At 57.1% G+C, this 24,309-nt stretch overlaps 1 protein-coding gene across 1 annotated transcript; it reads right to left on the bottom strand.

Annotated features, from left to right (window-relative positions):
• Positions 1–438: 438 nt before the first annotated feature.
• Positions 439–22,788, bottom strand: Map2k2 (mitogen-activated protein kinase kinase 2). Its single transcript, XM_078033771.1, has 11 exons — positions 22,387–22,788; positions 19,254–19,464; positions 14,860–15,006; positions 8,404–8,481; positions 7,209–7,260; positions 6,999–7,123; positions 6,317–6,530; positions 4,652–4,716; positions 3,523–3,584; positions 2,489–2,534; positions 439–742 (listed from the first exon to the last, which is right to left on the bottom strand). The coding sequence occupies exons 1-11, from the start codon at positions 22,476–22,478 to the stop codon at positions 632–634; spliced, it is 1,203 nt and encodes a 400-aa protein (XP_077889897.1). The 5' UTR covers positions 22,479–22,788; the 3' UTR covers positions 439–631.
• Positions 22,789–24,309: the final 1,521 nt, after the last annotated feature.

Consider the following 24,309-nt stretch of genomic DNA (forward strand, 5'->3'; position numbering starts at 1 on the left):
TGACAGCCACCACATCTGTGGGGCCTGTTGCAAGTGCAGGGACACAGGCCTTATCTGCTGCATCTGCTGGGGTTTCAACCACACAGAGCGTGGAGACCAGCACTTCCTCTCTGCAGAGCTGTTTCAGCTTAGCCCCGGGGAGGGAGTGTGCTCCCTGGAGCCTGGAGAGGCCTCCCTGGTGTGCTGGGCAGGAGGCAGGGCTGCCTCCTGTCCAGACTCATGGCGAGGGGCCGAGCAGCCAGAGGGGGAGGCAAGGAAGTGGTCCCACTGCAGGCCCTCGGCCCCTGGCCCCCGGCTTTCCAGGTGAGATGCTGAGGCAGGGCCTGGGCACTGGGGCTTCAGCCCTGGAGGGCAGTGGCGGCCCTGATCCTCGGTGGCCTCCAGGGAAGAGACCAACACGGAGAAGACCCGCGCAGCAAGGAGGCGCAGTGGGCAGCGTTTGCTTTTCCTCTCCCTGTTTTGTTTTAAACTAAGTAAGCAGGTTCCTAGACGGTGACAGGAGCAGTGTCCCTCCCAGGCCAGGCAGCAACCCAGGGGACATGAGGACACAAATGTTCCCAGGGCAGGAGGGGCCAGAGGGTGGGCACAGATGGGACAGGCAGGCGGCCAGACGCGGGAGCCCGGGTGGCCGTCACACAGCGGTGCGCGTGGGTGTGCTGGGCTGGTTGAGCCGCAGGGTCCTGCACAGCCAGCCGGCGAAGTCCACCTCTTCAGCCTCTGAGCGCTTGATGAAGGCATGGCCCTGCAAGGGAGAGGAGCTGAGGGCTGGGCACGGTGGGCGCCGACCCAGGGAGTGCCAAGGGCCACCCAGGACCACATACTTGGCTTCAGGGGGACCCAAGCGCTCAGTAATGCGGAAATGACACAGAAGTGACGCCTGCAGCTGGGGCAGGGCGGGAACACCAGCCCCACAGCCTGAGCTCCCTTCAGCATGCTGGACACGGGGGAGGGGCTCTTCTCTGGAGTGGGTGTCCCTGGCCTCTACTGGACAACCCCCGAGACAGGACCACTCCACCAAGGACATCTGATCAGGAACAGCCCCATCTGCCAAGGGAGCTCTCTGCATGGTTCCCAACTCAAAGAATGTCCATTAAGTCAGTCACTGGCCACAAAGCTCTGGAGCCCCGAAATGTGGCTCAGGGACGAGGGTGCACTGCTGAGGAGCTGGGGCAGGAGGGGCTTCAGGGTCACCAGAGGGTGTCATTTGGGATACATGCCCCTGACTGAGTCAAGAACACAACTGGACTGGCACATCCAGTTGGCTGGCACAAGAGTGGTGAGCAGGCTCCTACCCGTGCCCGGGCTGAGCCAGGGCCTCCCGTGTGCAGCAAGTGCGAACCACCAAGCCTTGCCCCAGAGCCCTGGGTGACTTTTAAGGAGTTCAGACACCTGGTGCCCTGCTCCACCGCCCTGCACAGGTGTTGCTTCTGTCATACACTTAAGATCTGGGTGGGTGCAGGGCCCTCTAGAGAAGCAGCCGGAGACGACCCCTTCCCACCCAGGCCTTGTGCTCCTACCACAGCCAAGGGTCTCAAAACTCAGCTGTCCCCACAACCAACTGATGGGGGCCATCCTGGAGGAGGCACTGAAGTGGGCCTCCTGGGCAGGGGGCAGCCAGTTGGCACAAGGGCATCCAAGAGTCCTGAGGTGAAGCACTGCAGGGCCAAGGAGGGCACAGCGAGGAAGCGGCAGGCTGTGCAGCCTGACCCATGGGGCCTACTGGCGCCACAGGCAAAGGGCACAGCTTGCGTTTTCAAAATGCCCTGTACCGACATCTCCACCGTGGACTTGGGAGACTGAGAATCAACGTCTGTGTCTCTAACGCAAAGCTCTTTCTTGGGGCACATGAAGCAGCGGCTATCTAGGATGGACAGCAGCTCAGACCCGATGAGGCCTGCTGACTTGTGCTGGGGACATGCTGACCATGGGCGGTGGATGCGGCTGGGAGGGCTCGTGTCGGGCCTGCCTGCCCAGGAGAACATGCTGGCTGGGCCCCAGGTGGCTGTCTCCTTGTTCCCACCTGCTGGGGAGGCAAGCTCTGGCCAATAGCCGGGTGTAGCAAGAAGTGTGAGCTTTAAGGACACCTGCAGTCACCTCCAGGGTGCAGAAACCTTGGCCTGCTTGGGGGAGTTTGGCCAGGGCGGAGCATCTGAGCACACCAAGAGCACATCCCGAGCCTCAGGGGGATACCGCCCAGAGCGACAGAGCACCCAGGCGCTGAGTGGGACTCACCCAGGGTGTATGACAAAGGCAGTCACCTCGCCAGGCCACAGGAGCTGGGAGCTGCTCAGGACTAAGGGCCCGGCCCACAGCCACCCAGTGCCTGAAGCGGACACTGCCCAGGAACCCTGGTGCCATCCTTCTGGAGAAACACACTCTGCTCTCCCAGCCCTGCGCCCAGCCAGCTTGGACTCCTCCTGCTCACTCACAGCAGGGCCCCACGTGCACCCTCTCCACACCCAGCCCAGGGTCCAAGGGCACCACTCACCATGAGCATCTTCAGATCTGCTCGTTCTGCTGGGTTCTTAATGAGGCTGGGGACAGGCACAAGACAGGGCAGTCAGTTGGTGGCTCGGGGGCCAGTGTTTTGGACTGTGGTGAGGCTGCTTGTGTCACCCCAGCCCATGAGGAGACCTGTGCAGGAGCCTGGGACTCTGGTTCACTGCTGCCTAGCCACCTGGCTCCTGCCCAGACAGACACGGGGCTCCATCACTGCCTCCGGTCTCCAGAGCAAGACGCCCCCGGGAGAGAGTAGGACAAAGGCCTGAGGGGGAGGCAAGGGGAAAGGGGCGGGAGCCCCTCCTGCCTGGGCACAGCTGGCAGCAGCCATAGATGTGTATCTTTCTACCACATCCCCAGCTCTGGTTATTACTGGAGACGGGGTTTGCTAAGTTACCGAGCTTGGCCTTGAACTGGCCACCCTCTTCCCTCAACCTCCTCGGCCCCTACAGGTAGATCTCTAATAAAAACGCCAAGCTCAGAGGCCCAGGGTCAAAATGGAAGTTTTTCCTTTAAAAAAACAGAACAGCCTGAGGACAGCAGCTCAAAGCAGCTCAGGGCTGCAGAGTGGTTCTCAGACACAAAGGGCCACCAGGGCACATCTGATGGGTGACATCCACAGGCGGCTGCCTCCAGGGCACCAGGGTGCTGCATGAGGCCCCAGCACGGACACTGCAGGTTCCTTGATGGGCAGGAGAATCCAAGTAGGAGACCCCAGGAGAGACCTGCTGGGCAGGCACTCCTCCCTCCTGCCAGTGGACAGCAGGTGGCGGCTGCGGATAGACCAAGGACCCAATCCAGGTTCATGCACAATTTTGGGGGCAAGCGGGGAGGGCAGGTGGGAGCCACATCCCGGAAAGGGCCTCTGGCTCTCCTGGGGGTTTTAAGTGCCTGCCAAATCCTGCCACCGACTGCAGGATTCTCTAGGGACATCAGTGGGACCGAGAGCAGGAAGAGCTCGAGTGAGCTGACGGGGGTCAGGGCCCCTCCTGCCCCGCTGCGCACGGCCATGCCAGTCCTCACCATTTATGCACGAATTCCTGGAAGTGTGGGCTGAACACGCCACTGGGTAGCTTGGGAGGTGGCTGTGGGGAGACAGAGGGCAGGTCAGCACATGTGGCCTTGGGCCCCCCACCTGACCTCTCCTGGCCCTTGCTGCAAGCAGAGAACAGCCTCCCCTCTTCCCACTGCACAACGCACTGACTGGGCACGACGGGGCAGAGCAGGGCAGGCTTATCATCCCATGGACCACGTCATCCCTCCAGGATCCAAGCCTGGGCTGCTGCCTCCCTGGTCAGCACTGCACGGGGCCAGCTGCTGCCCAGGTTTGTGCGCAAGCACTGTGGGGAGTCTGACGGTCTAGCCCTGAGAACGACCCCAGATAGGGGGGCACCTTGATGCTCAGGGTGTTTGACGTGCTCACAGCACCTGGGGATCCCTGCCAATGGCAGGGAAAGCCACGTCACCAGGGGCACCCCATCCTGTCATTTCACCACCTAACCAAGGGACAAGCCTAATCCTGCAGCAGACTGGCCACTCTGTCGTTTCCCTGGCTCTAGTGGACCCGAGGACGTGGTCAACAGGGTAGTTCCAGGGTCCAGGCTGTGTCCCTCCTGATTACCAGCCCTGAGGTCAGCGGCTCATCTGCGCAGGACACGGCCACACTATCTGCTTTTGGGGCATCTGGGAGGAGCCACCAAAGACCCCGAAAGAGCAGGAAGGGAAAAAATGGCCCATTCCCCAGAGCCCTGCTGCAGAGTCAGCCCATCCCTCTGGAGCCAAGCGTCCTCCCCAGACGAGGGTGGCAGGCAAGGGGATTAAAGCCCTTGACTCCACGATGCTCAAACGAGGACTAGGACATGCTGGGGGACAGGGCCTGAGGCCCAGCCTGGCTCTGGGCCCAGCACGGGCAGACTGGGGCATCTCTGGATACAGAGAGGGGTTGCAATGGGGATTCTGGATTCGTCTTCCTTAAGGAAAAAAGACCCCCCGGGGAAGGGGAGAACCTGTGCGGCCCGAGAGGAGAGGTGGCAGTGGCTTGCACACCAGTCAACCATCCACAAAAAGGAGCACCCCAGGGCGGCCCCCTTGCTTGGGCAGCACATGGGCAGAGTCCCTAGGAGGAACCAGCACCGGAGGCCTCCTCACGCACCTCATTCACAATGTAGTCCAGCAGCTCGAAGATGGCCATGGCTGGCCGGCTGTCCATCCCGTGACCTACACAGTGGGGGACAGAAGTGGGTGAGACTGGCAGATGACAGCCCCATGTGCAGGTGAAGGTCTGGGGGTGCTGGGCACACTGGGCGCCATCACAGCCACTAGCTTATGACAGCAGCAAAACTTTGGGGAGGTGGCAGTGGCCAGGGTCTGGCCTCTGGCTCCTGAGCTTGCTCCTTGGGAGGAGACTGCTCTCCTGAGCCCCCCATGAACTCAAACAAAAAAGCCACAACAAACACGAGTGCTTTGGAAGAGCCACGCTTGGCAGTGCCTTGGGAGGTGCCAGAGCCACGGCCCTGCTCCTGAGCTGCAGGCTGGGCGGGGGAGGGGGCCCACAGTAAGGACAGCAGCATGACCTTGCACAGAGCCACTGGTGGTGACAGAGGCAGGCCCCAGATGCCACTTGGAACAGGAAGCTGGCAGGGGGTGGCTGACCCCTGTCCGAGACCCAGCTGGCCAGGTCTGGGCTCAGCAGCTGGACTTTCGCCTCCTGCCTGTTCTGAAATGGGCACGGAGGCCAGGGCATGGGCTGGGGGAGGTGCTGGCAGGCAGGTGGCTGCCATCTAGTGGGGCTGGGAGGGGCAGGGCCAGGCCTGAGGACAAAGACCTGGGAACTCTCCCCTGGAATGAGACCAAGACACCCATGTGGTCTTCTGCAGCAGCACACAGAGGAGGAACGGGGCTTGGGCGATGCTGTCACCTCCCCACATGCCCAGCCATGGGGTGGCTAAACCCAGAGCAGCCCACCCTCAGAATGGAATATTCTCGAGCCCTTAAAATGAGTATGGAGGTACCCGAGGACCTCGTGCTCATTGAGAACCAGACAGAAGAGACAGTGTGTGACCCAGTGACAGGACATGGATCTATGGGTGCAGGGGCTGGGGACGGGATGGGGGTTGCTCCTGGGGACAAGGCTTGCTATTCAGGTGATGGAATGCCCTGGAACTAAAGGCGGCAGGACACCGAGGTGCTGAAGCCCTGAGCTGGGCACCTACCCGAGGCGAGGCAGGGGGTGGAGGTCCTGCTTCCACAGAGCAGCTGCGATACTGCAGGCTCAGGGCGCACCCCGACTTGGGAAAGACAGGACCCAGGGGTCCAGAAACTGCTCTGGGGCTCTGCTGCCTGTCCGGGACCCTCCCCTACTCTCTCCCCCAGAGTGAGCGAGGCGTCCTCGGGAAGGGTCCCCCGCATCCTCCGGGGCCCCGGTGGTCAAATCCAATAGTCCTAAGGATGTTCCGAGTCAAGGTCTTGGGTTTAGAGCTCCAGGATGGCCCGGCCCTAAGTAGTAGGTGCCTGGGGCAATTCCTGCCACTCAAGTGCACAGTTGACGTTTCCCTGATAAAATGCTGGAGAACCCATCCAGCGACCTGGCCAGCTGCTAGCAACAGCTGCGACACCCCGGGCACACCAGGTCTGGGGCGCTTGCTGTTTCCAGCTCGTCCCCAGAAACCCCAGCACCATGAGAGGACTGCTGACTAGCGGGACGATCCAGGGGGACAGGTGGTGCTGAGGGAGCCAGAGAGCGGCAGCTGCCATCCCGGGCACAGCAGTGCCTGCATGGGTCACACTACCCGCCAGGAGTCTCAGACTCAGGCCATACCGCTGATGGGGCGCCCAGGGGGTCTCGGCCGGGGTGAGGTGCTGTGGGGCTCTCCTTCTGCACCGTTGCCCACGGGCCTGCCGAAGATGGCCTCCAGCTCCTTGGCATCGGGTGGGGGAATGGGGTACCTCCCGATAGACAGCTCCACCAAGGACAGGCCCATGCTCCAGATGTCCGACTGCACCGAATAGTGTGTGCCTTGCAATCGCTCTGGCTGCCAGAGAGACGGGAGGGAGGAGTGCGCAGAGGGCCAGCACCTGCAGTCCAGGGACCGCTGTGACCCAGCCCACTTCCCCTGCCAGGGACCAGAGCAGTGGGAGGATGCAGAGCCACATCCCTCCATGCCCACAGGGTGTGCACGAGGCCTGGGGACTGAGGCCCCCAGAGGCCCACAGCACTGGGAGCTTCTGCAGAGGCTGATCCCCCGCTCTGTGCAGGGCGAGACTGGCTTCTCAGATCCCAGGCCCCCTGCAGATTCCGGGGCACCCAGGTATCTCTGAAGGCACCAAGAAAGTCTGATCTCAGTTCAGAAAGTAGGAAGTGCTCTGGGCTGGATGGTGGCCGACCCAGGCAGGACACAGGACTCGGCCGCAGAGGAAAGCCAGATGTGGAAAACAGACTAGGGGGACCTGTGGGCTCCCTGTGGGTCTGGGTGGGACAGGGGAGGCCTGGAGGGACTTACAGACATGTAGGACCGCGTTCCCACGAAGGAGTTGGCCATGGAATCGATGAGCTGCCCGCTCACCCCGAAGTCGCACAGCTTGATCTCCCCTCTGGAGTTGACCAGGATGTTGGAGGGTTTCACATCTGAGGACAGGGCCAGCCAGGAGTGAGGGGCCATTGGGCACTGCGGTGGCCCGCCAGGCTCTGGGGACGGCACGAGCCTCCTTACCTCGGTGCATGATCTGATGCTTTTCTCGAAGGTATGCCAGGCCCCGGAGAACCTGCAAGGGCCGGGGACTGGGTGAGCAGGACAGGGGCAGCCCCTGCCCTGGCCCCAGCCACATCTAAGTAGCCAGTGTCTGGAATAGGCCATGGCGACCCTGTCTAGGTGGTGTTGACCTTCTCAGGTTTACAGCCAATAGAGGCCAACAAGGAGGCTGGCCTCCAGTGGTAGGGGGCGTGTGCAAACTATCTGGTTCCCACAAAGCCTGTGAGGGGCGTGTTGGTCCCCCCCACTTGAAAGAGGAGGGGCTGGTGCAGAGAGGCAGAGGCAGCCTGGGTCCTAGCACCAGGCTCAGCCCCACCAGCCCCACGGCATCTCCCGGGTGCTCAGGTTCGGGGGTGTGCTAAGGAACAGGTTAAGGTTCCAGCAGAACTGAACAGATTAGGGGTGCACTGGGCTGTTTTGCCAAGGGAAGCCTGGATGGCAGATTCCTCAGGAGGAAGTGGTCGACGATGGTGCCGACAACGGCTGTTTCTGGAATGCTGAGCGCCAGGCCCCAGCATCCCATCAGCCCTCCACCCGAGTGGGCAGGTGCACCTCCGGTCATTTTGTGGGCTCAGACGCAGGTTCTGGGAGCCACATTCTGTGGAGTCACAGAGCGGCAGGATCTAAATCCCCATGTTCTGCCAACTGTGGGGCTGGGGCTGGGGCCGGGACTCCTGCCCCGTCCCTCAGCTGCCCAGAGCACTTTTGGACAGTGAGGGGAGAATGGGGTCAGAGGTTTATTTCTGCCCCAGGCCCCCCCTTCAACCACCCTGACCAACGCGACCTGAGACCCCAGCCAGTGGTGTCTGCCTGCCATAAGATGGAGGGAAGATGGTGGCCATTCTGCTCATAGTTGTTCAACTGAGACCTTGGCTAGGCCTGAGATGTAGGGGTAGGGACAAGGACAATGACAGAAAATCTTAAAAGCTAGAAAGGACCTGCCACCTTCACCCAGCGGATGGGGATCCAAGGACCCTCAGAAACTTGCTCAGAAGTCCCACAGCCAGTGGAGACAGAATTGGCAACTCTCGGCAGGGCCCCACAAGCACCCCCACGGCTTTGAGCAGCTCCTGGACCCTGGCCATGAGGAAGGGGCTGGCAGAGGAAAGAGCGCCTCAGCTGGGAGGGATGCGCCGGGGTCCGTGGTGAGACTCACCGCAATGCTGACCTTCCCCAAGATCTCCTCGGGGATCCTCTTGGCCTCCTTCAACACCTGGTCCAGGGAGCCCCCGTCCTGCGTGAGAAACAGCTCTCAAGAGCCAGCCGGGCAGTGAGGGCTCCTTCTACTGCAGGAAGGCACCAGGCCAGGGCCAAGCGCGGCCGTCCAGCGCAGGCCAGGGACTCCTTCAGCTGTGGCCTCAGAGGCTGCGGGGCCACATCTACAGCTGGAAGTGAGGAGGAATAGCCCAGGGCACGCGTGTGTGTCCCACAACGCTTTCCAGTGGCCCACAGGGCCTGCTGCTGAGATGCCGCTTTCCTGAAGTCACATGGTAGGCGCTCTACTCTAGTTTCCACCCAAACCCTGACTGGGACAGAGACAGTCCCTAGGAGCTCACAAGGCTGTCTGTGCAGCCTGGGCGGTCGTTGGGAGTGGAACTTGAGCAGCTACCACATTGGCACATGCAAGCCACACACCAGCTTCTCGGGCCCCTGTCCTAGCCAGCACGCCAGGTGTGGTGTCACAGGCAGGAAAAAGGAGGAAGGGCAGGCTGGCTGGGGTCCACAGCCCCACCCTGGCATTCCCATAGAAACCCAAGTGCTTCCATTGCCAGCACCTGTGCAGGCTGCTCCCTGGCCTCCCTCCAGGGCAAGGTGAGGAAGGGCACCTAATCCTATGGGCCCTGGCCCGCAGGAGAGGTGCTCGGAAGGCCAGCTAGGGGACAGAGACATCTGAACTCCTCCTCTATTCTCCCGTCACCCATTCGTCATTGTGCCAGGCACCCTGCAAAAGACCTGCAGATAACCAACACTGGTTAGTCTCCCACCGTGTCTGGGTCGGGCCCCAAGTCCAACAGACAGACGAGGAAACAGAGATTATGTGTCCTTCACAAGGTGCCCAGGAGCAAAACCGGAGACCCAGGGGCTGCCCCAGGTGCCTGGGGAGAGAGAGGAGTCTGGACCACGCTACCAGGCCAGCCCTGGGCACCAGGTGGTGACAGAACCCTGCCAGGAGTCTACCGTTCTTGCCAACCTGTTTTGCAGGACCCCAAAGATGGCTTGGTCGCCAGGACATGCTTCCCTTCATTTGAGGGCAAGAGGAGAAGCAGCAGCCTCAGGGGTGCTGGGGCCCCGCTCTGCCCCACTGTGCTGTAGAACACTACAGAACCCTATGTGCTCTGAAGCTTCCAGGACCCACAGGTGACTATCGAGGAGCTCTGGGCAAAGGTGCCGGTCATGTGGGCAGAAGGACAGGTGTGGCCCCCGCCTGGAGAGCTAGGACCAGGTGTGCCAGTGAGCAGGACGACCAGGCAAGTGGCGCAGGAGGGAGTACACATGCTCTTCTTGCCCCATTCCTGCCTCCCCCTAAGGATTTGGAGCCACCACTGAGCTGCATCCCCAGCCCTTTTTTAAAATCTTATTTTGAGACAAGGTCTCATTTAACTTGCTAAAGCTGGCCTCAAACTTGTGACCCTCTTGCCTCAGCCTCTGGGAACAGCTGGGGCCATGGGCATGACCACTGTGCCTTCCTCTTGTTTGTATCAACTGACTTTAACAAAACTAGAAAAGCAAAAACAGATAATAAAGCTGAGGCTGTGGCTCGGTGGCAGAGCGCTTCCCTAGCACGCATGATGTACTGGGCTGGATCCCAGCACCACATGAAAATGAATAAATAAAATAAAGGTATTGCGTCCATCTACAACTTAAAAAAAAATCCCTAGTAACAGCTCCTTTCATTTTTAAATTTTTTTTTTTTTTTTTTTTTTTTTTTTTTTTTTTTTTTTTTTTTTTTAAAGAGAGAGTGAGAGAGGGGGACAGAGAGAGAGAGAGAGAGAGAGTTTTAACATTTATTTATTTATTTATTTTTCTTAGTTCTCGGCGGACACAACATCTTTGTTGGTATGTGGTGCTGCTGAGGATCGAACCCGGGCCGCACGCATACTAGGCGAGCGCGCTACCGCTTGAGCCACATCCCCAGCCCCTCATTTTTAAAATTTTGAGACAGGGTCTCACAAGGTGCTGAGGCCGCCTGTGAACCTGCCATTCTCCTGCCTCAGCTCCTGAACAGCTGGGATGACAGGTGTGGCCAGTGCCACCTCTTTTCATTCCAACTCCTCAGAGCTGCAATAAATATGTGCAGGACGAAGAAACAGAGAGCGTTTGCTGGGAGGAGCCGGGGGGCCAGTGGGGTCCAACAGGAATCTCCAGGAATCTCCCCAGTGCACACAAAACCCCTCCGTCTGCAGGGCAGAGAGGGGTGGTGGCTGCCTGCACATTTCCCACTGAGGACACTGGGGCCAATCAAATTGTAGTGCGTGTCCTGGGCACTGCAGGGCTCAGCAGCACCCTGGCCTCACCCACTCCATGCCAGGAGAACCCCCGTCACAACCAAAAGGTCCCCAGACATGGTCCACAGCCGGGGGCGGGGGTGGGGGGCAGGGGAAAAGGCAGGATCAGCGCCAGGGAGCCCCAGCCTGCAGCTGGGGAGTGCACAGCCTGCCAGCCTAAGTGGCCTGCCTGAGGCACGGGACAGGATGTGGTGGGGAAAACACGGCGCCCAGGTCTCTGTGACACCGATCTCACTCTGCATGACTAGACACTTTTTTTGCATGTGTGTTTTAAATGTTCCTGAAAACGTGTTGCTATTGAGCAAGTAATACACGAATACATTTTCTTATTAGAAAATTCAGATGTAATGCTAGGTGTCGTGCTGCATGTCTGTAATCTCGGGTTTGAGAGGCCAGGGTAACAGGATCACAGACTCAAGGCCAGCCTATCTCAAAATAAGACTTTTTAAAAAAGGGCTGGAATGAACTTAGTGGTGGAGCACCCTGGGTTAGTCCCAAGTATTAAAAAAAAAAAAAAAAAAAAAAAAAAAAGGCAGGCATTGATCACCCTCTCAGCCCCAGCAGTTCCACCTTCCGGCCCCAAAGTGTGACATACTCTTCTGGATCTTTCTTTTCTTCTTCTTTTTTAATTTATCTTTTATTTGGACATAATAGTTTTATTTTATTTATTTTTATGTGGTGCGGAGAATCGAACCCAGGACCTCGAACGTGCTAGGCAAGCGCTCTACCACTGAGCCCAGCCCCAGCCCTCTTCTGGATCTTTCCATGCATTCACACACACACCAACACGTAATGGGAAATAGAGTTGAAACAAACAGGCTCCCTCTGGCGTGTCCTTACAGCCCCACACACGTGGACTGCACTCGTGCGGCTTCATTCCCCACCACAGAGCCGTGCGGTGCCTCCGGATCCAGGGCTGCAGGCTCCTCACTGCTGCGCCTGGGATGCCTGGTCAGAGTTGACCAGACCTCAAGAATGCTGGGGTACCTCTGTGTGGTCAGCACACCACGGCCGCCCTCCCTGGCCCCTGGCCCCACTGCTCACTGGGTTCTGTCTGAGCTTTTCAATAGGTTCAGGCTGCAGAGAAGCAGCCAGCCCCACTGATCCCGAGTCCCAGGACCAACAGGAGCGGTGGTGAGCTGGGCCATGTGCACCAGAGCTGTGCGGCTCACAGCTCGCCGCGGTGTGGAGCTGAGGTGTCTCCTGAAGGCCCAGGGTTAGGGCTCCATCCCCAGCTTGGCACTGTTGGGAGGTGCTGGAGCTTTTACAAGGTGGATCTGCTGGGAGGTTAGGCCACTGCGTGTGGCCTGAAGGGACACTGGGACTCAGTCCCTCCTCCTTCCGTCTCTTGCTTCTCGGCCAGTGGTCTCCCCTGCCAGGCACGCCCCCCGTGGCCTGCTATCAGCACAGGCCCAAAGCAATAGCGAGCCAGAAGCAGCCTCTTCTCTCAGCCCGAGTTCCACAACAGAAAGCTCACACGGCGACAGTGGTCACCTTACAGTCACTAACTGCACGTCAGCACGTTAATCACTCGTTAGATAAAACACATCATGGTCACAATGACGTGACCACATAACTAGGAGTCTTGTCTTGAAAGCCAGACTCCACCAGACTGCAAACAAGCCGTCTGCACGTAAGTCTGCTGGGACAGAGGCCGAGACCTCCCTTTAGATCAGGACACTCCAACAGCCCAGGGACGCTACTGTGGCCTGGGTGTGGTGTGGCCCTCCAAGCCCTGTGTGGAAACGCAGCCCCCCCATGCCAGCACTGTCTGAGCCCTTTCAGGGTCACAGGCTCCACCTTCATGAGGAGAGATGGATGCTTCTCTGGGTATGTGGCAGGGGTAGACTCCCCTGGGGGTGGGTGGCTTCTAGGATAGCGGCTATTAGAAAGCAAGCAGCCCTTTGTGCCTCCTAGCACACCTGCTCGGCTTCACCTCCCCCAGCTATGACTGTGCATGTGCAGACGCGGCCTGTGCTCTCAGACTTCCCCACCTTTAGAACTATGACCCAATGAACCTCTTTCCTGTATAAACTACCCGCCATGACACTGTTACAGCAACTGAAAACACACTAAGCCAGGTACTAACCAGGCAGACTGTCATGCAACTGTAAGCACTGAGAAATGAAGAGGATGAAGAACAGGACCATGCTGCAGGGCAAGGAGGGTGCTTCCCTCTGTTCAGTGCTCACGCAGCACTGGGTGCTGTCCAGGACGAGCTTGTTAATGCTTACCCAGCAGGGACCCCTCCCTCCCCTGACTGCCCACAGAGAGCTGCCAGTCTTGCGTGAGACAGTGCATGTCCCCGACCAGTGAGCTCAGCCATGGCAGCCCCAGGACCCCCACAGAGACTCACTCCCACTTCAAATCTACACTCTAGGCTGTGGTCGTGGCTCAGTGGTAGAGCGCTCGCCTAGTATGCAGAAGGCACTGGGTTCCATCCTCGGCACCATATAAAAATGAATAAATAAAAGTATAAAAAAAGATCTATACTCTAGTGACTTGGGAAGCTTAGGCAAGGGGATCGTGAGTTCAAAGCCTAGTTGGGCCTCATCAACTAAGCGAGGCCCTAAGGAACTGAGACCCTGACTTTAAATAAAATTCAAAAGGGCCAGGGATGTGTCTCAGTGGTTAAGGGTCCCTGGATTCAATCTCTGGTACCAAAAAAAAAAAAGAAAAGAAAAAAAATCCACATCCTTTGCCCCGCCTCTTTCTGGTGCCAGGGACTGAACTCAGGGGTGCTCTACCACTGAGATACAGTCCCAGCCCTTTAAATTTTCTTTTTAAGGTAGGGGTCTCCAGAAGTTGCTAAGGGTCTTGTAAAATTGCCGAGAGTGGCTTTGAACTTGAAATCCTCAGCCTCCACATCTCTGGATTACAGGCGTGTGCACTGTGCCCTGCCTTTCGTCTGAGGTGTGGCTGTGTCGGCCACCCCAGGCTGCCGCGCATGTGCTGAACACTCCATCTCCTACTCCAGCGAGTCTGCCTGCCGTGGAAGCAAAGGGCAGGTCCTCAAAGCAGAGGAGGGCTCATGGCTCCCTCCTGAGAAGGGGCTGCATGGTGCCTGGCTACAGGGCTGGCCGCACTGGGACCACGTGCTAAGTACCCCTCTGAGTGGGGGACAGGAGATGAAGCACCCTCCTTCCCAGAGGGTAAGCAGGGAGCCTCTGGAACCACACCCCAGATAGGGAAGAAGGGGAGGAGGCAGGTCCCGCCCTGGGCGCTTTCTCCTCCCTCTGCCCTCTGGCCTTCCTGCACCTGGGCTTTGCAAGACAGACTCGCTCCTCCCAGGTGGGGAAGGGGCTCCCACATGAGTGGATTTGCTTGGACCCCACAGCTGAGTGGGACTCTTGCTCAAATTCATTTCCTGCCTTAGTTACAAAACTGTTGCAGGGGATGGTGTGCTCGCAAGGCTCAGCCAAGGGGACTTCAGACAACCAGTGCACCTTAGCTCTGCACAGGGAGCCCTGCAGCAGGCAGTCTGGCACCTGCAGCCAGGATGGGGGCCACTCCCCAGGCTCTGCAGCTCTCCCCACTTCTGCTTTTGATCCCACCCATTTCTGAGTTTCCAAACCACAGTATTCGAACAAGGGACCACAGTGAGCCCAACCGTGGTGGTTCAGGTGCCTAGCCCCAGCAGGACTAGGACCCTGGCTCTGGCTGGGTTGTGGGCAGGAGCGCCCTTTCCAGCAGCAGCTCGGTTCTCCATGCTCCCCTGAGCCCAGCCACTGCACTGTGGATCTCGCCCCGTGGTGCTCACTGGCACGCTGCACACAGCTGTACTCTAGATGGGGCAGCTCACAGGAGCAACTTGTGTGTCCCCCACAGGACCAGACAAGGACCACACAGGTCTAGCACACTGGAAACACGGTGCCCCAGGCAGAGACAGGGAATTCTCTCTAGGCTGACCAGGGACGACTTCCCCACCCTCCACAGAAACAGAGCTGAGAAGAGGGTGCCACTGAGAAACAGGACACACACAAGTAGGCCCCGGTGATACCCAAGGAACCCTCTGAAGCTGCTGAGCTGCTGCCTCTGAGGACAGGGGCTCTGAGGCCCCGGCAGGGAGACACCCTCCTCCCTGTGGTTCCTGGCCAGGTGCTCACCATGTGCTCCATGCAGATGCTGATCTCCCCGTCGCTGTAGAAGGCGCCGTAGAAGCCCACGATGTACGGGGAGTTGCACTCATGTAGGACCTGAAGCTCGCGGATGATCTGGTTCCGGATGGCTGGCTTGATCTCCAGGTGGATCAGCTGCAAAGAGTTGACAGCGGGTTACCTAGGGGTGTCCAGAAATGCGGGGGGCGGGGGACTGGTCCCTTGGCCCTGGAATGCACCACAGCATTCAAAACCAACCAAGGACCTTGCAACCCCACTCTGAGGAGTCTGCCCAAGAGGAGAAGTGATTGCCCACACACAACTGGGACCAGAATGTGCACCACAGTCTTCACGGAAGCCAGAGGGGGAACTGCCCCAGGGTCCACTGAAACAAAGCACGCTTCCTCCACACTCTGGAGTGTCACTTGGCCATGAGCAGGAGTGAGATGACACAGCTGCAGTACAGATGGACCTCAAGGACTCATGCTCACTAAGAACCAGACACAAAGGGCCAGAGTGGGTGACCCAGTGACAGGCAGGTCTAGGATAGGCAAGTCTAGAAACAGGATGTGAACTCATGGGGGCAGGGCCAGGGCGTGTTGGCTTAACCTTACAGGATTTCTTTGTGGGGTTGTGAGAATGTTCTTGAATTAAATGCAGTGAGAGCTAAACAACTCTGAGTATGCTGTGTTCCAGCCAACTATATACTTTAAATGGGTGAGTTGTATGGTGCCTGAATTACTTCACAACCAAGCTGTTTTTACAATGAACATGCAGAAAAACAACTATGGATTTCCTGGAGAGACGGTTAATCCTGGGGAGGAGGGTTTACATGGGTACCGGGCTGGGAGGGGAGGCGTGATTCCTCATGGGAACAGGTACCTTTTTAAAGCAATAAAGACATTCTCAAATTGACTGTAGTCATAAATGTGCAATGCGGAACGTATTAAAAAAGAAGTCATTAAATGATATATATTTTTTTGAAAGGTGCCTCTCTACAGTCTGTGAATTACCCCTCCATCAAGCTGTTAAAAAAAAGGACTTGACAGAGCAAACACTTTCCACTTGGGGAAAGTAGGAGCTGTTAAAAGAAGCCCCCCTCATCTCCCCCTGGGCCCCTGGGCCTCCGACCCAGCAACAAGTCCAAGAGGGGGTGGTCACTGCACCTGTCCCCTCAGACAGGGGTGGGCACATTTTGAGTCCCTTCTTCTTTCAGGCTGGGACACGACACCGAGGCCCGGGGAGTCTACCATTCCCTCCGCTGAAGCTCCTGTCGACAAGCTGCAGACAATATTTCCAAAGGCAGGAAGATTGGGATCTTCCCAAGAGATGCAGAAGACAACGTAAGATGCCAGGAGACCCCAACTACCTACCCCCAGGGAGCTCTCGCCCAAGCCCAGGCAGGAGCTGCAATCAGAGTCGGCGTCCTGGCCGCTCAGAACCTCAGACCTGGGAGACGAGTCGGAGACGAGTCCTCTCATCCGCTAAGCGAGACCAGGTGTGCACATCTGAGAACAGCCGCTATCAGCTCAGCGCACACTTGCGGAGTCGCTGTGGACGCCAGCAATCAGAAGAAAGACCAAGAGACCCCGCTCGGGGAGCACGAGATGCCAGGCTGGAAATGCAGTCAGGAGACCTGGCACGCGGTCAATGCAGTGCTCAGGGAATGGCAGCAAGGTGACACTGGGCTGGGGCCCAAGGAAATTGAGTTTAGGAGCCACCACAAGGAAGAGCTGGGGAACACCTGCCTGTGGGAGGGCACCCAGGCAGGAAGAAGCACAAGGTGCTGGGTCCAGGGGCAGAGAGAGGCTGACAGTGTCCCCAATCCAGGGAGTGTATAGGGAACGCTCCCTGTGACCTTGAGGACCAGGTCTTTCCCAAAGCTAATGCCCACGCTGCCCCTCTGCTGCTGCTTTTTCAGCTCTGGCTTTGGGTCTCCGGGACGCAGCATTTTCACCCTGCCCTTCACAGGAGGCCACTGGATTACCCCAGAATTCAAGGACGCTCGTTACTCTGGAAGGATGCGGCAGTGAGCAGATGACCAGTGTCTGCTCACACTTATGAGGGTGACAAACAAGCATGATTGTAAAAACCCAGAGGGTGGCTTTACTGGGCCTTCCAGATTGGGCCTGGCTGCTTTTCTGGCATATTGCACTGGCTGAGAATCAAACAGACCAGGGGACACTGGCTGCAGAGTGGGCTCGCCAGCCCCAAGGCTGCCCTACACCTTTGGGGGTCTGCACTGGGAGACCTGTTGGGGCGCTGGCTCTTGTTCAATCTGTGCCCTTCAGCTGCAGTGACGCATGTAGATGGGAAGGTCCTGGGCTCCCATTACTACCTGGCACGAGAGGGACACACAGAAGAGTCCTTGACTGGCCTGAGAGCCCTTGCTCCCTTGTACTTGTACTGGGACAAGCACACTGTCCTCACATTAGTGCTGTGGGGAAGGTAGGCCCAGATTGCCAAGGCTGCTCTGAGTTTTTTTAAAATATTTATTTCTTTGTTGTAGTTGGACACCTTTATTCTATCTATCTATCTATCTATCTATCTATCTATCTATCTATCTATCTATCTTTTTATTTATTTTTATGTGATGCTGAGGATCAAACCCAGGGCCTCACACATATTAGGTGAGTGCTCTACTGCTGAGCCATAACTCCAGGCCTGCTCTGATATTGAAAAGTCTGCCAGCAGAAAGGAAACAGAAATAGCAAATCCTCAGCTGTAGATTTCAGGGGTGCAGGGAGGTGTTTTAGAAGCAAGAAGAAAGAGCCGGGTGTGGTGGCACACACCTATAATTCCAGCAACTTAGGAGGCTGAGGCAGAAGAATTGTAAGTTCAAGGTCAGCCCCAGCAACTTAGTGAGGCCCTGAGCAACTTAGTAAGACCTGTCTCATCATAAAAAGTAAAAAGGGCTGTGAGATGTGGCTCAGTGGTAAAGTGTGCCCCTAGGTTCAATTCCCAATTCAATTAATAAATATCCAATTAAAAACTACGTATGTGGGGCTGGGGATGTGGCTCAAGCGGTAGCGCGCTCGCCTGGCATGCATGCGGCCCGGGTTCGATCCTCAGCACCACATACCAAGAAAGATGTTGTGTCCGCCGAAAACTAAAAAATAAATATTAAAATTCTCTCTCTCCCTTTCTCACTCTCTTTTAAAAAAAAAAAAACAAAAAACCTACATATGTGAAGAAAGAACGAGCCTCAGAGCTAAATTCCCACAGAGACCAGGAAAGGCACAGGGATGCGGAGGCCCACACTCAGGCAGGGGCAGTGACTGTAGGATGACAGGCTTCCAGAACAGCGGGCTCTCCCCATGGGAACACACATGCTGGAGAAGCAGAAGTCTGTCCACACAGAGTCCCTAGTTAGGAGCTCCCATCTCCAAGTGGTCATGCCTTGGTCTCAACTCCTTTCACCTCCTGGGGACTCCAGAGAGGCTGTGTTGCAGCACCAGAGCCAGGATGAGCAGGTGGGCAGGTACTGTCACACCAGGGTGGACAGAATCCCACAAGAGGGGGCGATGCTCAACTTTGTGTGTCCCCTGGCCTGGGAACCCAGATTTTGGTCAAACACCAGTCTTGACATGACTGGGAAGGTCTTTTTCAGATGTGGGGAGCAGATAAACTTGCAGGTTCTTAGGTAAACCAGGTGACCCTCTGAGATGGTGGGCCACATTCAATCAGCTGAAGGTCTCAGGAGGGAACACTGAGGTGCCCTGGTAAGAGGGAAGTTGGCCTCAGCCAGCCCTCACACTCCAGCCGGAACCTCTGCTCTCCCTTGGCCTCCAGGGTGCTGGTTTGCTTTGCACATCTCAGACTAAAATGCCCACAACCATGTTAAACAAGTCCTTAAAACAAAACCCCTCTCAGGCTAGGGTGTGGCCCAGCAGTGGAGTGGAGTGCTTATCTATCATGTGCAAGGCCCTGGGTCCCCTCCCTTGCATCTCAAAAATAAATTTCTACATATACACATGTGCATGCATACACTATTAATTCTGTTTCTCTGAAACCTATGACCAATACACTAATTTCCTGAAAACCCTGCTTGTCACACTTCTGGACCCAGCCGTGCACAAACCAGAAAGCTTCCAGGAAACTGATTTCTTTCTCTTTTTTTTTGGCGCTGGGGCTGGAACCCAGGCTCTGGCACGTGCTAGACAAATGCTCTACCACTGAGCCACTCCCCTAACCCCAGGACCTGAACTTGAAACCTCCCTGAAGGCAGAGGTCAGCCAACCTGGGAGGGTCCCAGGCAGCAGTAGCACTGCTGAATTCCAACTACAAGGGGGCTTCCTTGCACTCAGGGTCCCTGGAGGGGGCAGCTGGACAGCAAAGGTCCCACTACCTCTCCAACCTCTCTCATTTCCTGGGGTTCTATTCCCACTCTGCTACCTGCTCACCTTTCTGGCCATGATGAGGCCCGATGGCCTGTGCTGGACCTTCGTGACCACCCCGCCATTGCCAGCTCCCAGCTCTGAGATCCTTTCAAAGTCGTCGTCCTTGAGCTCACCAACCTTGGCCTTCTGAGTCAGGAAGGCCTCTAACCGCTTCTTTTGCTGCTCGTCTAGCTCCAGCTCCTCCAGCTTCTTCTGCAGGTCCACCAGGTTTGCCCTGTGGAGTTCAAGGGCACAGATCAGCAGGGGGCATGTTGAAAGGTGGCAAGATGACTCCACCTAGCCACGATCACAAGCAGCCATGTGCCAGGCCAGAGGAAATCAAAGGGACAAGGGCCTAATGCCAGATCTCAGGGATCACCATCTAGCAGCAATGAGACATGTGTGCACCCCCACCACAAATGCAGGATTGGAACTGAAGGCCAGACCCCTACTTGCAAATTTCAGGAAAACTTGGGGACAAGCTGCAGCTCAAGGGACCCAGGAGGTCTCTAGACCACAACAAAAAATGAAGGAACTGGGGGTCAGGACACGGGTCTTTACCAGGAACAAAGGACTAGCACCAAGGGGTGGAAGGCAGAGGCTGCATCAGCCACCCCAGCTCTTCATAATTTTGAGGCAGCCTCACTAAGGTGCCCAGGCTGACCTTGAACTGATCACTCCAGTCTCTTGATGGGATGACAGGTATGAATCACTGTACCCAGCCCCTGTATTATTTTAATTTTCAAGAATTAAAGACCAGCACTTGAGGAGAAGGGGGAGGGGTGCAGACAACCCCAGGGCATGCTCCTCCGTTACTGCAGACCTCCTGTGTTGCATGGACACTTGTGGTCCTAAACTCAGTGCTCCTGCACCAACTGTCTACTGTACTTTACTGGGCACAAGCAATTTTCAAAGGAAATATTGACGAGCTATTTTTAGGAACGCCTTGACTTTCAACCTGATCCTGGAGTAAAACACAGCTTCCTGTAACAGGTAGATACTTTAGTTCAATGATAATAAGACCCCAACACTGTCCAACAGAGCAGGAGGAAGTCGCGCACACAATTTAAAAATTTCCTAAGGCAGAGAGTATAGCTCAGTGGTAGAGTGCTGGCCTAGTATGTGCACAGCTCTGGGTGCCATCCCCAGCACTGCAAAAAATGAAAATAAAAATGTTTAGGATATGTGTTTTAAATGGGAAACAGGTGAAACTGCTTTTAATACGATATTTAACCCACCAAAAGCATCATTTTCAATGTGTAATCAACATATGAACATTTCTGAGTATTTACTTCTTTTGCATTAAGTTTGAAATCTAGAGGTGCACCTCACACTTACAGCTCTCCTGGACAACTTGGATGTGTCACTGCCAGGGCTGGCTGCAGCCAGGGGGAACTGGATCAGACGGGGCAGCTCTAAGTGAAGGTCTCTACAGGAGACTGACCATACCCAGCAGTGCACAGCCACCCACTCAAGAATGTGTTAAGGGCTGGGGACGTGGCTCAAGCGGTAGCACGCTCGCCTGGCATGCGTGTGGCCCGGGTTCGATCCTCAGTACCACAAAAATAAAAATAAGCACAAACTTATTGGGCACCTGTTGAACAATGACCCGAAGACCAAACATCAAGATACTGACTCATTGCAGAGAGAGAGAGCAAGGAAAGAACACCAACCAATGAGCATGCTTACTCGCTGTGGCTGAAGAGGCAACTCTGGGCCAGACTTCTGAAGGCCTGGGACATCTATGATGCACCCTGAAGCCACTCAGTAGTCTACCTTAAATGTAATGGGAACTCAATTGGGGTATGTGTGTATGTAAGTACAAGACGTGTCTGGAACCCGAGGCCGGTGTCCTCCACTGGGGAATCAATCCTTCAAAGGATGAACTCCAGAAAACGTGGAAGAAAATACGCAGGAAGAGAAGGATAAGGGGTGGATTTTTAAATGTCCTCTTGCCTGGCTGTGACGCTATTAGCTAACACACATGTGCATGGAATCCCCACCCCTGTCCAGGCTGAGTGGCAAGACCAGGAAACACAACATACACTCGTCCCCTCCGTCCTCATGGGGACACCCTGCCCATCATAGAGAACAGGAATGAAGAGGTCATTGTGGCACGACCTTCCAAGTGTGTGCCCCCAACACATCAAGCCCGTCTCCTCCTCACAGGACACGATTTCGCTGTAGAGTAGATGAAGTACCCCCATCACCCCTGAAGGCATCCCTGCCATCCCCTTCCCCTGGTTTCTCTGCAGCCCTGAAAACCTGTCACCCTCCAGGGCCTAAGGCCTTCTTCCCTCCCCACCCGGCCTCCAGAGGCTGTCCTAATCTGTTTGCTTCAGAACCTGCTTTCTGGGGTCTCATCCCTGCCTCTGAATGCCCCCATTCTTGGCTCCCCTGCCTCTTTCCTTCCTGGGGGCATCCTAAGCACTCTCCCCGGCTTCAGGGGCCTCCCCCACCCCAACTAGCAGGACCTTTTCATTATGTTCTTGGTCTCAGGACCCTTCCCCAATCCCTGAGACCCCCCACATCCAGACTTCTGAGGGACCATCTTTTACTAGGACTTCACCCCTTGGGTCGTCCCACTACCTTTCCCCACAGGGACTCAGGACCCCTTAGCTGGTCTTGTCACTCGGGCCACCCCATCACCCTGACTGTCCTCGAGAAACCTCTCAGCCCAGTCCACTGCGACCCCCTTCTGTTCTCAGGGAGTGCTTTCATCCTCATTTTATTATCTAGGGACCACCTAGATGACAGGTGGTCCCACTTTTTGGTACTCAGGGGTCTCTCACCCTGTCTCTTCCCATAAGGGCCACCCCTTGCCATAAGCTCAGTAATTCATCAGGGACCCCCACCCCATCCCCTCCTCCAAGGAACCCCCACCTCCTGCTCTCTTCACAGGAATCCCACCCAGCACTCTCCTCTGGGACCCCCTCCCTGGCCTCTCCACCAGAGGACCCCCCCATCTCTCCTCCAGGAGACCCCCTCCCTGGCCTGTCCAGCAGGGGACCCCCTCCCTGCAAACCCCATCACCAGCCCTGCTCCCGGGGACCCCCTGCCTGACCTTTCCAGCAGGGGTCTCCCTCTCCCTGACCTCTGCTCCCGGGGACCCCACCCCCGCCTGTCCCCGCGTCGCCGGCCGAACCCCGCCACTCACTCGGAGGCGCCCTCGCTGGTGGGGGACGGGCCCTCGGCGATGGCGGGGTTGATGGTGAGGGCCGGCAGCACCGGCTTCCTCCGGGCCAGCATCGGGGCTCCGCGGGCCGGCGGCGGCGCCTCAGCCGGGGCCCATAGGGGGCGGGCCGCGAGCGGGCGGCGCCGACGCGAGTCGGGGGCTGCGGCCGCGGCCTAGGCCGGCGCCGGGCGGTAGGGCCGGGGGCGCGGTGGACCCGGGCAAGGGGCGACTAGGGTGATGGGGCTGAGGCGAGGGGCCCGCCGCCACCGAGGTCCCGGCGAGGCTGACGCTGCAGCGGGACCCGGGAGGCCGAGGGAGGGGAGGGGAAGGCCACGAGCTCGCGCGCCGGCCTCTCGCGAGAGCGAGCGCCACGGGCCCCGCCCCCGACCGCGGCGCGTGCGCAGCAGCCCGAGCCCGCCTCGCAGGGCAAAGGGGCGGGGACCGACGCGAGGCGGTTTTCCGGAGCGTGCGCACTCCCACGGCGCTGGCGCGCGTGCTCCTGGGGCGTGGGGCGGAAGGGACGCGGCGCCGGGTGTTGAGCGCCGGCAGCTGGGGGACGTCCGCGTCTGGGGCCGAGGGAGACAGCCGTCCTGAGGCTAGTGGGCGACCCGTCCAGCTTCGGTGGGCTTTCGCCACCAAGTGTGTACACACACCACGACATTCTTTCACGAGACGAAGGTGACTTTAGAATATCGTGGGGAATGACCGTGCGCACGTCGAGACACTTACGTCGCAGAACACGTGCGACGTGGAGGTTCTCGCAGTTCAGGCTCCATCTGCCGCCAGAGCTTTCTCGTCTGGTCAGACTCTCCTCCCCTCCCGTCCTCTGGCACCACCGAATGCGTCCTGTCTCTGGAGCCGAGGACTCTCGGGACACTTGTGAGTGGGTCCCGCAGCACGTGTCCTTTGGTGTCTGGCTTAGTAGCATGGTGGCCTCAAGGGCCAGCCGCGTCGGAGCAGGGATGGTACGTTTATCTGGGTGGACACCCAGTGGTCTCCGTGTCTTTGGCTGTTTAAGTCTCAGATCTCTCTGAGCCCCTGCTTGCACTTCTTTGGGTACAGACTTGGCTCTGTATGGTTTTTTTTTTTTTTTTTTTTTGCAGGGCTGAGGATGCAACCCGCAGCCTTGCACATGCTGAGCCCATCCTCAGCCCTGTTGACTTTTCTAAGGACCATCTTCCTGTTTCCATGAACTCGTAACTTTGTGAGACGAAGTGAGCACCAAAAGAGAAAAAGGAAAGAGCACATGGCACACAATAGAGGCCAGTCACTTAAAATACCTCTTGCCGCACCTCTGAGCATCCATGCGCAGGTCACAGAAGGCGCACTCTGGGAATCGCGGGAGAAGACGTGAGGAAAGAAGGATTTGGAGAATGCCTTCCTCCAAGGTCCAGCTCAGTTTCTTGTGGCTCCCCGACTCAGCCCTGCCCATCTTCAGTCCAGCAGCCCTGTAGTTATTCTTTTGTGGTGCCCTTTATGGACGCAGTACTGTGCTGGACAGCAGAGACGCAGTGTTAAAAAAAAAAAAGTGCACAGCAGGAGACTCTGGAGGCTGAGGCAGGAGGATCTCAAGTTTGAGGCCAGCCTTAGCAACCTAGTGATGCCCTAAGCAACTTAGTGAGACAGTGTCTCAAAATGAGAATCAAAAACGTAGAGAAAGTAGCCCTTTTTGTACAAACACCCCTGGTTCAATCTCTAGTACAAAAGAAAACAACAACAACAAAAAACTAACATGGGTTGAGGATTAGCTCAGTAGTGGGGCCTTGCCTACTTGCCTAGCATGTGCCACGCCCTGGATTCCATTCCTAGCATGGCCAGAAAAAGAAAAAGCAAAGAAGAAAAAAAGATACACCAGACACCCACAAATAAACACCCTTGGTCCCCCGCCCCCCAGGTGAGAGCTGT

The sequence above is a fragment of the Ictidomys tridecemlineatus genome, chromosome 2 (genome assembly GCF_052094955.1).
Source record: "Ictidomys tridecemlineatus isolate mIctTri1 chromosome 2, mIctTri1.hap1, whole genome shotgun sequence".
NCBI classification, from domain to species: domain Eukaryota; kingdom Metazoa; phylum Chordata; class Mammalia; order Rodentia; family Sciuridae; genus Ictidomys; species Ictidomys tridecemlineatus.